Source organism: Oryctolagus cuniculus, chromosome 17 (assembly GCF_964237555.1).
Source record: "Oryctolagus cuniculus chromosome 17, mOryCun1.1, whole genome shotgun sequence".
Classification (NCBI taxonomy): Eukaryota; Metazoa; Chordata; class Mammalia; order Lagomorpha; family Leporidae; genus Oryctolagus; species Oryctolagus cuniculus.
In genome coordinates, this window is record NC_091448.1 from 60,470,553 (window position 1) to 60,485,090 (window position 14,538).

Below are 14,538 nucleotides of genomic sequence, written 5' to 3' on the forward strand. Positions count from 1 at the left end.
TCCAGGGTTTTCCAGTTTATTACCATGTAGTCATTCATAGTAATTTTTTATCCTTTTGTATTTCCATGTAATGTCTCCATGTTCATCTCTAATTTTATTTATTTCAATTTTTGCTCTTTTTCTCTTTGGCTAAAGATTAGTCTATTTTGTTTATCTTTCTTTAAAAACAACTCTTTCTTCTTTTGATCTTTTGCTATTTTTTAGTTTCAATTTCATTTATTTCTGTTCTGATCCTTATTAGTTTTTGTCTCCTGCTAATTTTGGGTTGGTTGGTTATTTTCTAGTTCCTTTAGCTGCATTGTTAGATTGTTTTTTTGAATTCTATTTTTTTAGAAGTATGCACTTAATGGCTATAAACTTCCCTCATAATAATGCTTTTGCTGTATCGTATCCCTGAAATTTTGATGTCGTATTTTTATTTCTTTCAAGAAATGTTTGATTTCTTTTTTTTTTTTTTTTAAAGATTTATTTATTTATTTGAAAGGCAGGGTTAGAGACAGAGAAGAAGAGACAGAAGAGGTGCCAAAGTCAGGAGCTTCTTCTGAGTTTGGCACGTGGGTAAAGTGTGCCAAGGACTTGGGCCATCTTCCACTGCTTTCCCTGGCCACATTAGCAGGGAGTTGGATTGAAAGTGAAGCAGCTGGGGCTTGAAACAGCACCAATATAGAATGCCAGCATTGCAGGCGGTGGTTTGACCTGTACCACAGTGCCAACCCTGCTTTTTAATTTGTCTTCAGTGATTCATTGGTCATTCAGGAACATGTTCAATTTCCATGTATTTATAATTTTCTGTTCTTGTTGTTGATTTCTAGTTTTAGTCCTTTGTGGTCTGAAAACATACATGATGTTCTTTCACTTTTTAAAAGTTTACTGAGACTTGATTTGTGGCCTAATTTTCTAGAAAATGTTCTTTGTGCTGATGAGAATATATATTCTGCAACTGTTGGATAAAATGTTCTCTAAATATCCATTACATCTATTTGGCCTATAATACATTCCAACTTTGATGTACCTTTGTTGATTTTCTGTCTAGATAATCTGTCCATTGATGACAGTGCATTGTTAAGTTCTCCAGTCTTACTGAATGAGTCTGTTTATCCCTTTATATCTAATTATATTGTTTAATATATTTGAGTGGTGTTGTATTTAGGTCATGTATATTTATGATTATTATATCTTCTTGCTGAATTGATCCTCTTATGAATATATAATGTCCTTCTTTGTCTTTTTTATAGTTTTTGATTTAAAAATCTTTTTTCTGACATGAATATGGCTACTCTAGCTTGGTTTTGGTTTTCATTTATGTGGTGTATCGTTTTGATAGATAAGAACTAACTTTGGTCATTTTGTTAGTTGCTTTCTGCCTCTTAATTTTCTTGTGTTTTGGTAGATTTCTGTCATCATCAAGTTAGATTTTCTTCTCTTTGTGTTTTACATTCTCTTAGTGAATTTTGTACTGTCTTATGTTTCATGATGGTTGTTGTGATTCTTTTACTTCTAATTTATGACTCCAACATTCCTGTAGGGTTGGTTTGGTGGTGGTGAATTTTCTGTTTTTGTTTGAGAAATTCTTTTTTTTTCTCTTTTAAAATTTATTTATTTGAAAGGTAGTGTTACAGAGAGATCAGTCTTCCGTCTTTCTCCAAATGGCTACAGTGGCCAGGATGGGGCCAGTCCAAAACCAGGAGTCTGGAACTCTCTTAAACTGAGGAAAATACCAGTCTTGCAGTATCGGTGTAGAGGTCAATGAAATAATGTCCAAACAACAGTGCATAGAGCAGCCAGCACAGTGTGCTCTCCTGTAGCTGTTTTTATCTAGTTTTAACAAAGCCTCCCCCTCAGTATTTGAATTACTCATATTAAATGAAGTATTACAAGGAAGTCAGAGGAATTTGAAATCAGTAAATGTTTTCTGAAGTTTAGGAAAGACTTCCTGGAAATGAAGAAGGATCACATGGAATCCACACCGGCTCAGCTTAATTCTTTTCATATATATTTGACAGATCTTTAGACAAGTAAAGCAAATTTTTACAGAAAAATTGAAATGAGGTTGGGGTTGGTCACAAGACCAGAACAGTGAATTGAGACAGAGAAAACAGGAAGCCATTGTAGGTTTTTGGCAAGATACCATGTCGTAAGTATGGTGTGTTTGTGCAGGTTTAGCCTGGAAGAGTTGTGTAGCTTAGAGATCTCATCAGTTTTCTGTAATGTAGCAAGACCTGTGCTGGAGATGTGGTGTTGAAAATAAATACAGGGGCCAGTGCTGTGGCATAGCAGTTAAAGCTGTTGCTTGCAGTGCTGGCATCCCATTTGGGTGCCGATTCGAGTCCTGGCTGCTCCACTTCTGATCCAGCTCTCTGCTATGGTCTGGGAAAGCAGTGGAGGATGGCCCAAGTGCTTGGGCCCCTGAACCTGCATGGGAGACCCAGAAGAGGCTCCTGGCCCCTGGCTTCAACTCCGGCCATTGCAGCCAATTGGGGAGTGAACCAGCGGATGGAAGACCTCCCCTTCCCCCTCCCCTCCCCCTCCCCCTTCCCCTCTCCCCCCTCCCCCCTCCCTCCGCCTCTGCCTCTCTGTAATTCTGCCTTTCAAATAAATAAATCTTGAAAATACATACATACGGGCCGGCGCCGCGGCTCACTATGCTAATCCTCCGCCTAGCGGCGCCGGCACACCGGGTTCTAGTCCCGGTTGGGGCGCCGGATTCTGTCCCGGTTGCCCCTCTTCCAGGCCAGCTCTCTGCTGTGGCCAGGGAGTGCGGTGGAGGATGGCCCAAGTGCTTGGGCCCTGCACCCCATGGGAGACCAGGAGAAGCACCTGGCTCCTGCCATCGGATCAGCGCGGTGCGCCGGCCGCAGCGCGCCGGCCGCGGCGGCCATTGGAGGGTGAACCAACGGCAAAGGAAGACCTTTCTCTCTGTCTCTCTCTCTCTCACTGTCCACTCTGTCTGTCAAAAAAAAAAAAAAAAAAAAAAAAGAAAATACATACATACGTACATAAGAAGATATTTAAATATCGTGGCCTAGCTAATATATTTTTTAAATATTTATTTATTTATTTGAAAAAGTTACAGAGAGGAAAAGGCAGAGAGGTCCTCCATCCACTGGTTCACTCCCCAGATGGCCACAATGGCCGAACTAGCTAATATTTTTTAATATCTTGAAGGAAGAATCAAGTAAAGAGATAAAAATGAATAGCAGCAAGTAAAGCGATAACAATGAAAAAGAATGGGACCAAGATTTTGAGCTTTGGAAACTGGTGGATTGAGCAGAGAGAGAAGTTGAGAAGGAAAGTTAGTTTAGGAGAAGATATGATTAAGTTGATATTTGGGCACATTAGGTTGAGACTGTAAAGTTAAACTGAAAATGCCTAGTAGTAAATAGTGATACCAGATCAAAGAACAGGTGTGAGATAGTGTTCGGGAGTTTTCCAGTGGTGTCCTCTAGAAGCTGTTGCCAAGAGGGTCCACACTGGGGGCATGACTGAAACTCTCTTTGAATCAACCAGAGTTACCATGATTTTCTGTTTTACAGGCATAATAAGGTCTGTGTTTTATTAAATTTATTTTAGGAGAGAAGTAAAGGAACTTATACCTTTTAAAAAGAATGTTCAGATACTATTGCTGTAATCATAATCGAAGGTTTGAGAATAAGTATGATTTCTAGCAGAAAGAGTCCAAGAGATAGCCTTGGAAAACAGAGGGCCAAGGAGGGAGGCCATGTCTTCACAGAGGGAATGAACAGCTAGGAGAGTGTAGAACCGTGGAGACCAAAGATAGACCGTCAGGAAGGAGCAGGTAGTCATGAGTTACTCCTTCTTACAGAGCAGTTAAAAGAGGGGGAAAAAGACTTGCACAACTTAGTTCATCACATTTGGTATTACACATACATCTAATTAAGAAACAGTCTCATTATTCCTATAGAACCTTATTTGTAACTTACAGCCTATATAAGAAAATCAATTATTAATAAACTTGCTGAAATGATTTTGTTCCCTTCAATCTATCATGACAGTACAAATAAATCAAAGCTGTCTTCTAAAGTTGAACAAATTGTTTGAAGGCATTCACTCTCCATTCCATAATTCCCACAATTCCTGTTTGATTTATCAGTTTAGATACCTGGGAAACAGGTACGAATATTCACATTCTTATTTGCTTTATCCTGCAGCCACTTCTCAAAGAGCCAGAAATCAAATTACAGTATTTTTTGTTTCTTTATAAGAAAGATTACTAAGTATTAACTTGTATTTTACATCTGGAAACTGCTGAGATAGGGAGCACTTACTAGTAGATAGAAGTCTGGTTACCTAAGAATATTTATGTTGAGTGCTGGTAGACAGACGTTTAGACACCTGACAATATTTATCTTGTGTGGTAGAATGTTGAGTGACCTATATAATTTCTGTACTTCTTGCTATAGCAATGCATTGAGCCAAAAAATTTTTTAAATCTTTAATAAGTTATTGATATTAGTGTAAAACAAATAGGATAAGTAGAATTTTAACTCAGCTGTAACAACAAGTTCATAGGATAACTTTGATAGTATTGTAATATTGAGTTATCTCCAACACATTGGTAGTTAACTTTATTCTGAAGCCTGAAGGACAATATTACTTCTTCAGACTACAAAAGAAAATATTTATTGTGAGAGTACATTACCTTAAGTGGCTTGAACTTTAACCATTAATGTATTTTGTTAGAATAATTTTATTACTCATTTAAAAAATAATTATTGTGAAAATATTTTTCTAGTCCCACCAAGCCAAGCCTTTATTCTGCATTTTTAGTTTTGCTTCTGAAACAAGCAAGGACCAAGGCATTAGAAGAAGTCTGTTTCAGAACACTTCCTAGCTTTGGTGCTTTCATTCTCAGTAACAATTCTCAAAGTTCTGTTTAATTTTCATTTCTGACACAATATTTTTAGAGTTATAAATAATACTGAAATGTTTCTTAGCTATTTTCTGTTGTGTAAGTTACCTTTTTTTAATTTTTGTTGGGTGTACCAACTTGAAGTATTACAAAATATAGTTTTTAAAGTTCTCTTATAAGAGTTTTGAACCATTAATTGTGTTTAATTTTTAACAATTTTTTGAAAAATTATAGCTTCAATATCCGTACATTCCCCACAAAAAAGCACTAAGAATCATGCCTTGCTGGAGGCTGCAGGACCAAGTCATGTTGCCATCAATGCCATTTCTGCCAACATGGACTCCTTTTCCAGTAGCAGGACAGCAACACTCAAGAAGCAGCCAAGCCACATGGAGGCTGCTCATTTTGGAGATCTGGGTAAGTAACTTTTTGCTAACTTGCTTTTTAAAAAAACAAAATATTTATTCATTTGAAAAGCAGTGTTGCAGTGAGAGGGGGAAAAACAGAGAAAGAGAGATGTCTTCTATCTGCTGGTTTATTCTCCAAAGGGCTGCAGTAGCCAGGGCTGGGCCAGACCAGAGCCAGGAGCTAAGAACTGCATCCAGGTCTCCCATGTGGGTGCAGGGACCCAGGCACTTGGGCCATCTCCTGCTGCTTTCCCAGACACATTAGCAGGAAGCCAGTTCTGAAATGCGGTAGCCAGGACTCAGACCAGCACTCCGATGTGAGATGCAGGCATCACAAGTGGCAGCTTAACCTTGTCCCTCAAGGCTGCCTGCCACCTGTGTTAATTTCTAATAGGAGGGAGATCTTGAGTACAGTACATGAAACTGCTGTCATAGGAGAGTGAGCTATATAATTGGAAGGGGCTTTGAAAAAATGGGTTTAAACTAAAATCACAGCACCAAGTATAATGGATGGCCCTATGTTCTCCTGTATATACATAAAACATGTCCAGTAGCAAAATGAACAGTTTCTAAATAAATATATTTAACTGTTTAATATAAATATATGAAAATGATATTTCATTTGGCTAGTGTTCAGGGAAATGCAATTTAAAATAATGAGTTACTCCTTGACACATTAACATATTTAAAGTTTGCCAAGGCTTTGCTGTTTCTTCCTAAGTGCTTCTCCAAAAAGATTTTGCCAGTATGTTGTCATCAGTGTGTAGGAGTGTTGCTATTTCCCTTGTTAGTATTTGTTATTAACTAAATTTTTTTCCATGGGGGGGGGCATTTGGTCTAGCAGTTAAGATGCTGGTTATGTTGTCTAGATCCCACATCGGGGTCCCTGGGTTCGATTCCCAGCTCTAGCTCCTGATTCTAGCTTCCTGCTAATGCAGATCCTGGGAGAAAGAGGTGATGGCTCCATTAGTTGGGTTCCCGCCACCTGCATTGAGTTCCTGGCTCCTAGCTTCAACCCCTTGGCTGTTACAGACACTTTTTTTTTTTTTTTTTTTTTTGACAGGCAGAGTTAGTGAGAGAGAGACGAGAAACAGAGAGAAAGGTCTTCTTCCGTTGGTTCACCCACCAAATGGCCGCTATGGCCGGTGTGCTGTGCCGATCCAAGGCCGGGAGCCAGGTGCTTCCTCCTGGTCTCCCATGCAGGTGCAGGGCCCAAGCACCTGCCTTCCCGGGCCACAGCAGAGAGCTGGACTGGAAGAGGGGCAACCGGGACAGAATCCGGTGCCCCAACCAGTACTAGAACCCGGTGTGCCGGCACCGCGGACGGAGGATTAGCCAAGTGAGCCGCGGCGCTGGCCTGTTACAGACACTTTTGAAGAGTAAACCAGCAGATGGGTGTCCTCTCTCCACCTCTCTAATAAATAAATATTTTTCCCTTTCTATAAGCAAAAAATGTCAGCTTTTTTAAATTTGCTTCCCTGGGATTTTTAATGGGGTTGAATATTTTTTCATATTTTTATTGGCCCTTTTTCTTTCTTTGGAACTAGTATCATTTCTTTCTGAAGAATTTACATAATCTGAATGGCCTTAAAAGAGATACTAGGATTAATTGAGTGATAGAACTTTTCAATAATTTAAATAAGTTTTGGACAGTTGTTTCTTTACTTTGTTTAGAAACTAAAACTGATTTTTTTTTAGTTCTTTACTCATTTTAATTGTTAGGAAGTAGACTTTTTTAAGATTTGTTTATTTAGTCATTCACTCACTCATTCATTCATTTGAAAGAGTGACACAACATGGGGAGAGGTGGAGATCTGGTTCACTCCTTAACTCCATTTGGTTCCCACATGTGTGAGAGGAACCCAGGTATGTGGGCCATCTTCCACCGCTTCCCAGGCATATTATCAGGGTGTTGGATTAGAAATGGAGCAGCTGGGACTAGATCTGGTGCTCTGATATTAGATGCCAGCATCACAACTGGTGGCTTAATAATGCCAGCCATTTTTTTCTTCTAATTTTTTTAATTTATATATTTGAAAGGCAGAGTGACAGAGAGAGGGAGACACACACATACACACACACACACTCACTCACTCTGTCTTTGCAGTAGTTCACTCCCTAAATGCCTGCAACAGCTGGGTTTGTGACAAGTGCAAGCCAGGAACCAGGAATTCCATCCAGGTCTCCTACCTGGGTACAGGGGCCCAGGCACTTGGGCCATCTCCCACTGGCTTCCCAGGCCATTACCAGGGAGCTGCACTGGGAGCAGAGCAGCCAGGACTTGAACTGGTGCTCCAAGATGATGCTGGCATCACAAGCAGTGGCTTAACCTGTTGTGCCACAGTGCTGGCCCCAGGAAGTAAATTTTATTCAAGACCTCTGGTACCACTGTTGCTAAAAGTGATAGATTCATCTGTTGCCTAAAATTGTTTGTACTGAACTGCTAATTCCTTTGTTTCTGACTTTTAGGCAGATCTTGTCTGGACTACCAGACTCAGGAGACCAAATCAAGTCTTTCAAAGACCCTTGAACAAGTCTTGCACGATTCTGTTGTCCTCCCATATTTCATTCAGTTCATGGAACTTCGGAGAATGGAGCATCTGGTTAAATTTTGGTTGGAGGCCGAAAGTTTCCACTCAACGACTTGGTCCCGAATAAGAGCACACAGTCTGAACACAGTAAAACAGAGCTCACTGGCTGAGCCTGTCTCTCCATCTAAAAAGCACGAAACTACAGCATCTTTTGTGACTGAGTCTCTTGATAGGAGATTGGAGGATTCTAGCTCAGCCCAATTGCTTATGACTCAGTCAGAAGAAATTGACCTGAATGGTAGAACTAACATCACTCAGAATCACTTGCTGCTCTCCCAGGAATGTGACAGTGTGCATTCTCTTCATCTTGAAATGGCCAGAGCAGGAACTCATCACGCTTCTGTAGAAACCCAAGAATCCTCCTCTAGACTTACAGTAGCCAGTAGAAATAGCCCCTCTTCTCCATTGAAAGAATTATCAGGAAAACTAATGAAAAGTAAGTATGTAATTTTCTGTTTCCATTTATTTTTAAATTTACAATGCAGGATTTAAGATGAAGAGTAAAGAATTGAGATTGTTTTGTTTTTTCTTCTCTAACAACTTGCAAATTTGGAAAGATTTGCAGAGTAGAGTGGAGTTAGATCAGTGCATGAAAAAGAAGCGAGAGAGAGGGGGGACATCCACAGATCCTCTAAGAAATGTGTTAGCAGAGTTGACAAATGAAGTATCCTACTTCTCTCTTCCACAGATGTGGAAATTAAGCCATTGTACCAATAGGTTTATTTTCTGTCTCAATCTTAATTTTTATTACTTTATTGCACTTTTCAGAGTTTTTATAAAATTACCAATACATGACACTTACTGAGTTCTGTGCTAAGCATACATTTGGATTTCCTTTAATAGTCACAACACCTCTATGAGGTGGGCATTATCGCATGTTACACATGAGAAAACCATGTCCTAGAAATGTTAATTTGCCCTAAGATGGTACAGTGAGATTTTTCTTCTTGTTGTTCATCTTATTTGTTCTTTGTTTATCTAAGGGGTTGGTTGATTTCTTTAGACCTGTTGGTTTTTTGATTCTTTCTAAAGGTAGGTTTAATCTGCTGTGGAACCAGTTTTTAGCATGTTGTTTTCATCTTAAAGGTAATGTGTTTTCATCTCTAGAAATTTTTTTCTTTTCTTCAGATTTACCTTTTTAAAAATAGTTTTTTGTTCCTGTTACCCTTCTCCTCTGGGTAGTCTTTTATTCCTCCTTTCTCTCTCTCTTTCTCTCTTTTTCTTTCTCTCCATCTTTCACTTCTTTAAATTAATTAGTCTTCTATCTACAGTTTGTGTGGATATAATTTTTTCTTTTTTTTAAGTTTCACACTCTTGGTGTGATTTTAGTGATTTTTGGCTGTGAACACATTTTGTGAACTTTCATCTGTGAGTTCTTTAGATAATCTGTTCAAATTGGGTTACTCATATTCGATTTGCTTTTGCCATGCATTTGGGGCCTGCTTCACTGTTCTCCTTTGAACAGCAGAGCAACAGAAAGAGAGAGGGGGAGACAGAGAGACATACAAACACCATTGTCTCTTCTGGGTAGTCTTCTATTCCTCTTTAGTTAACTCATCCAAGATGTCGCCCTTCGGATTTCCAGGTGAATGCCCCATCTTGTGCTTTTACTCATCTGGATTTGCACTGACTCCTTTTAAATCCAGAGATTTTGACTGCCAAAAGTTATTTTAAAAGTGAACAAATTTTGGTGTGAACTGCTATGAACTTACTGCAGAAATATGAATGTGTTTAATTTTGGAGTATTATCTCAGATACTGCTGGGGTGTTAATATTCTATGTGTTAAACATAGTGTATTATCTTTATAAAATCCTCCAAAATTGACCCCAGAGATTTCAGGTAAGAGAACTGCCTTTACTTGCTTCTGCTTTTGCACAAGCTCTGATACACTTTTTTTAAGGCATTTTGAGCCAATTCAGTATTGGGAAGAGTTTTTCTGAACATCTAGTCTGGATGCCTTCTGGAAATGGAAATCTGAGGCCTATTTCTTTAATATTAATATACTTTATTATTTTTGAAAACTTTTGATGGTAATTTATTTCAATGAACAATAGAAATAGCAGTGGAATCACTTAAAGAGGACTAGATTTTTTTTCCTTTTTCATTTTTAAAATTTATAGTGAATTTGGCCTTTTTGAAAGGTACACTTATATGAATTTTACCATATTCATAGATTTCTGTGACTGTCACCACAGTCATAACGAAGAAAAATCCTGTCACTTTTGCAGTCAAACCCGTCTGTCCTAACACTTGGCAACCTGTGATCTGTTTTCCAGATGTATAGTTCTGCCTTTTTTGGAGTGCCATAAATGTGGATTTATACTGTATGTAACCTTTGAAAATGGCTTTTTTTCACTCAGCACTGTAACTTTGAAGTTCATTCATGTTGTTGATTATATTAATATTTCACTCCTTGTTATTACACAATAGTACTCCTTTGTGTGGCTGTGCTGCCATTCTGTTGGAGGACATTTACTTTGCGGTTATTGGTGATTATAAATATAAGTGCTGTGGACATTTACGGACAGGTCTTTCTCTTTCTCTCTTTCTTTCTCTTTCTCTTTCTTCCTCTCTTTCTTCCTCTTTTTCTCTTTTTCTTTCTCTCTCTGTTTCTTCTTATTCTTCTTTTTTTTTTTTTTCTAAGATTTATTTATTGGGGCCAGCACTGTGGTGTAGGAACTTAAGCCTCCACCTAGAGTATCGGCATCCCAATTGGGTGCTGGTTCAAATCCTAGATGCTCCACTTCCAGCCCAGTTCCCTGCTAATGCTCCTGGGATAGCAGCGGAAGATGGCTCAAGTCCTTGGGCTCCTGTACCCATGGGAGATGCAGAAGAAGCTTCTGGTTCTTGGCTTCAGCTTGGCCCAGCCCCAGCCATTGTGGCTGTCTGGAGAATGAACCAGCGGATGGAAGACCTTTGTCTGTCTCTATCTCTCCTTCTCTCTATATCTCTAAATCTTAAAAAAAGAAAAAAAATTTTTTAAAAGATTTGTTTAGGCCGGCGCCGCAGCTCACTAGGCTAATCCTCCGCCTAGCGGCGCCGGCACACTGGGTTCTGGTCCCGGTTGGGGCGCCGGATTCTGTCCCGGTTGCCCCTCTTCCAGGCCAGCTCTCTGCTGTGGCCAGGGAGTGCAGTGGAGGATGGCCCAAGTGCTTGGGCCCTGCACCCCATGGGAGACCAGGAAAAGCACCTGGCTCCTGGCTCCTGCCATCGGATCAGCGCGGTGCGCCGGCTGCAGCGCGGCGGCCATTGGAGGGTGAACCAACGGCAAAGGAAGACCTTTCTCTCTGTCTCTCTCACTGTCCACTCTGCCTGTCAAAAAAAAAAAAAAAAAAAAAAAAAGATTTGTTTGTTTATTTGAAAGGTAGATACGGAGAGAGAGGGAGAGACAGATCTTCGATCTGCTTCTTCACTCCCCAAATGGCTACAACAACCAGTGCTGGGCCAGGCTGAAGTCAGGAGCTTCTTCTAGTTCTCCCATGGGGGTGGCAGGGTCCCAGATACTTGGGCCATCTTCTGCTACTTTCCTAAGTGCATTACCAGGGAGCTGGATCTGAAATAGAGCAGCCAGGACATGAACCAGCACCTATATGAGATGCTGGCATCACAGGCAGTGGCTTAACCTGCTATGCTACAATGCCAGCCCCTGGACATGTATTTCTGTGGATATAAAATTTCTCCAGAGTGAAGACCAAGAAGTGTGTTTGCTGGATTATATGTTAAGTGTATATTTAATTATGTAAGACTCTGCCAGACTGGTTTGTTGAATATTGCATTTTGCATTCTTACTAACAATATATGAGAGTTCTAGTCACTTCAGTTTCTTAGCAGCACTTGATACAGTCAGTTTTTTCTTTATTTGCTTTTTGTTTTAGTACTTCTAATTGATAAATAGTGGCATCAACTGTGGTGTTACTTTGCATTTCTCTAATAGCTAATGATGTTAAGTATTTTTTCATATGTGTTTTTGACATATGAATATGTTCTTTCATGAATTACTCAAATCTTTGCTCATAGTTTCTTGAGTTTTTTGTTTTGTTGAATCTTGAGAATTCTTTGTATATTCTGAATGTAAGAGCTTTGTTAACTATGTGATTTGCAAATGTTTAATTCCAGGTTATAACTTTTCATTTTAATGAAAGTGTTTTTCACGGAACAAAAGGACTTTTCCTCACTTCTTAAAATTAGATTACTGTTTTGAGATCTTGCTTTTCAAAAATAAACATTTAATGCTATAAATTTCCTTCCAACCACTACTGTAGCTACACTGCACATATGGAAATTTCAAATTGAGCGAAAATGAAATGTAATTTCCCTTACATCTTGCTGTTTTATCTGTAGAATATTTGAAAACACGTTTAATTTCTAAGTGGACGGCTTTTTTCCTTATTTACAGTTGATTTCTCATTTAACTGCAGTATGGTCAGAAGGTGATTGAGGATTGAATGTTGACTTTTTTATTTCTTTTAAATTTGTCAATTTTCAGAATGGTGACTATTCCATGTACAATGAAAAGAATGTATATTCTGTTGGCCAGTTTGCTATAAATGTAGTTGTACTGTTGGTTGATGATAGTATTCAGTTTTTCTATACTCTTAACTGATATTTTGTAAGCAGTCATAATACTCTGTTACCCAGAGAAGTATATTGAAGACTAAACATACTTGTGTTTTTTTCACTTCTGTATGGTTTTGCTTCATGTATTTTGAGGTCCCATTGTTAGATGTAAACACATTTATTATCGTGTCTTCTTAGTGAATTGCTTCTTTTAATTATTATGTGATCTATGTTAATTTTTCTAGTTATAAAGTCAGGGATATCTGTTGCTTGGTTTATGTATGCACTCCAGCATTCATTTGATCAGTGTTTACATGGTATATCTTTTTCATTCCTTTACTTTTGGACTACCTTTATAATTTTATTTATACTGGGTTTCTTATTGGTAGTATACAGTTGGATCGTGTTGCAGTAACCATTTTGACAGTCTTTGTTGATAAATTCAGTTATTTCAATATAAATTTTAGTGTCATTCTTTGCATTAAATGTAATTATTGCTGTATGACTATTTAGAATAGGGGTATGGAACATACTGCATATGTAGAATCATTTGATCTTGCCCTGCCAAGGCAGCCACAGGTGGGACTCGAAATTCAGTAAATCTGTAATAGGCTAATTTTTAACTTCATAATTTTGTTTTGCCTGACACTGAAGTTATAAGTATCCAAATAGTCCTTTGCAAGAAAAATATTTCCTACCCCTGATTTAGAAGCTAATATTCAAATACAGTTATATGAAGTGCAATTATGTGTGGTGTTAGGTCTACTAGTTACTGTTTTTTGTTTTCTACTCCTTGATTTCCTCTTTTCTGCTTTCTTCTAGATTGAATTTGGTTTTAGAGTTATCTACTGGGTTATTGTTTGTCTCTCTTTGTATAGGTTTTTTAGTGACTCTTGGAATTACAATGTACATAACTTTTCATATTGTACTTAATAGTATCACTTCAAGTGGAATGTAGAAACCTTACCATCACATAGATTCCTTTACTTTCCCACTTAGAGTTGTCATCTGCATACTTTGAAAACCTTGTCAGGCCGGCGCCGCAGCTCAATAGGCTAATTCTCCACCTTGCGGCGCCGGCACACCGGGTTCTAGTCCCGGTCGGGGTGCAGGATTCTGTCCCGGTTGCCCCTCTTCCAGGCCAGCTCTCTGCTGTGGCCAGGGAGTGCAGTGGAGGATGGCCCAAGTGCTTGGGCCCTGCACCCCTTGGGAGACCAGGATAAGTACCTGGCTCCTGCCATCGGATCAGCACGGTGGGCTAGCTGCAGCAGCCATTGGAGGGTGAACCAACGGCAAAGGAAGACCTTTGTCTCTGTCTCTCTCTCTCACTGTCCACTCTGCCTGTCAAAAAAAAAAACAAAACAAAAAAAACCAAAAAACAAAAAACAAAAAACACCTTGTTAGGAAGTGTTAGAAAAATTGTCTGTTTTATTTGTTCATATATTTGCTATCTGTGTTGCTGTTGAGTCTTTTTTTTTTTTTTAAAGATTATTTATTTATTTGAAAGGCAGAGTTACAGAGATAGAGATATCTTCTGTCTGCTGGTTCATTGCCCAAATGGCTGCAACAGCTGGGCATGGGCCAGGCCAGAGCCAGGAGCCAGGAGCTTCTGGATCTCCCATGTGGTTCAGGGGCCCAAGGACTTGGGCCATCTTCTGCTACTTTCCCAGGCCACAGCAGAGAGCTGGATGGGAAGAGAAGCAACTGGTACTAGAACCAGTGCCCATATGGGATGCCGGCACTACAGATGGAGGATTAACCTGCTGCGCCACAGTGCTGGCCCCTTTTTCTAGTCTTTTTTAAAAAAGATTTATTTATTTGTTTGAAAAGCAGAGATAGAGAAGGAGATAAGAGAGACCTTCCATCTGCTGGTTCACTCCCCAAATGGCTGCAGTGGCCAAGACTTGGCCAGGCTAAAGCCAGGAGCCTGAAGTTTCTTTTGGGTCTCCCATGTGGGTGCTGGGGCCCAAGCACTTGGGCCCAACCGCTGCTTTCCCAGGTGTATTAGCAGGGCGCTGTATCATAAGTGGAGCAGCTGAGACTTGAACCAGTGTCATATGGGGTGCTGGCACTGCAGGCAGAGGTTTAACCTTCTATGCCACAGCACTAACC

General features: G+C 39.5%; 1 protein-coding gene across 2 annotated transcripts in view; it reads left to right on the top strand.

Annotated features, from left to right (window-relative positions):
• Nucleotides 1-14,538, top strand: part of AKAP10 (A-kinase anchoring protein 10) — a 91,324-nt gene that overhangs the window by 18,987 nt on the left and 57,799 nt on the right. For both annotated transcript variants that reach the window (XM_008270672.4, XM_008270671.4), the window contains exons 3-4: nt 5,105-5,287; nt 7,747-8,304. In XM_008270672.4, the coding sequence (XP_008268894.2) occupies nt 5,105-5,287; nt 7,747-8,304 (741 nt within the window). The remainder of the gene's footprint in view (nt 1-5,104; nt 5,288-7,746; nt 8,305-14,538) is intronic.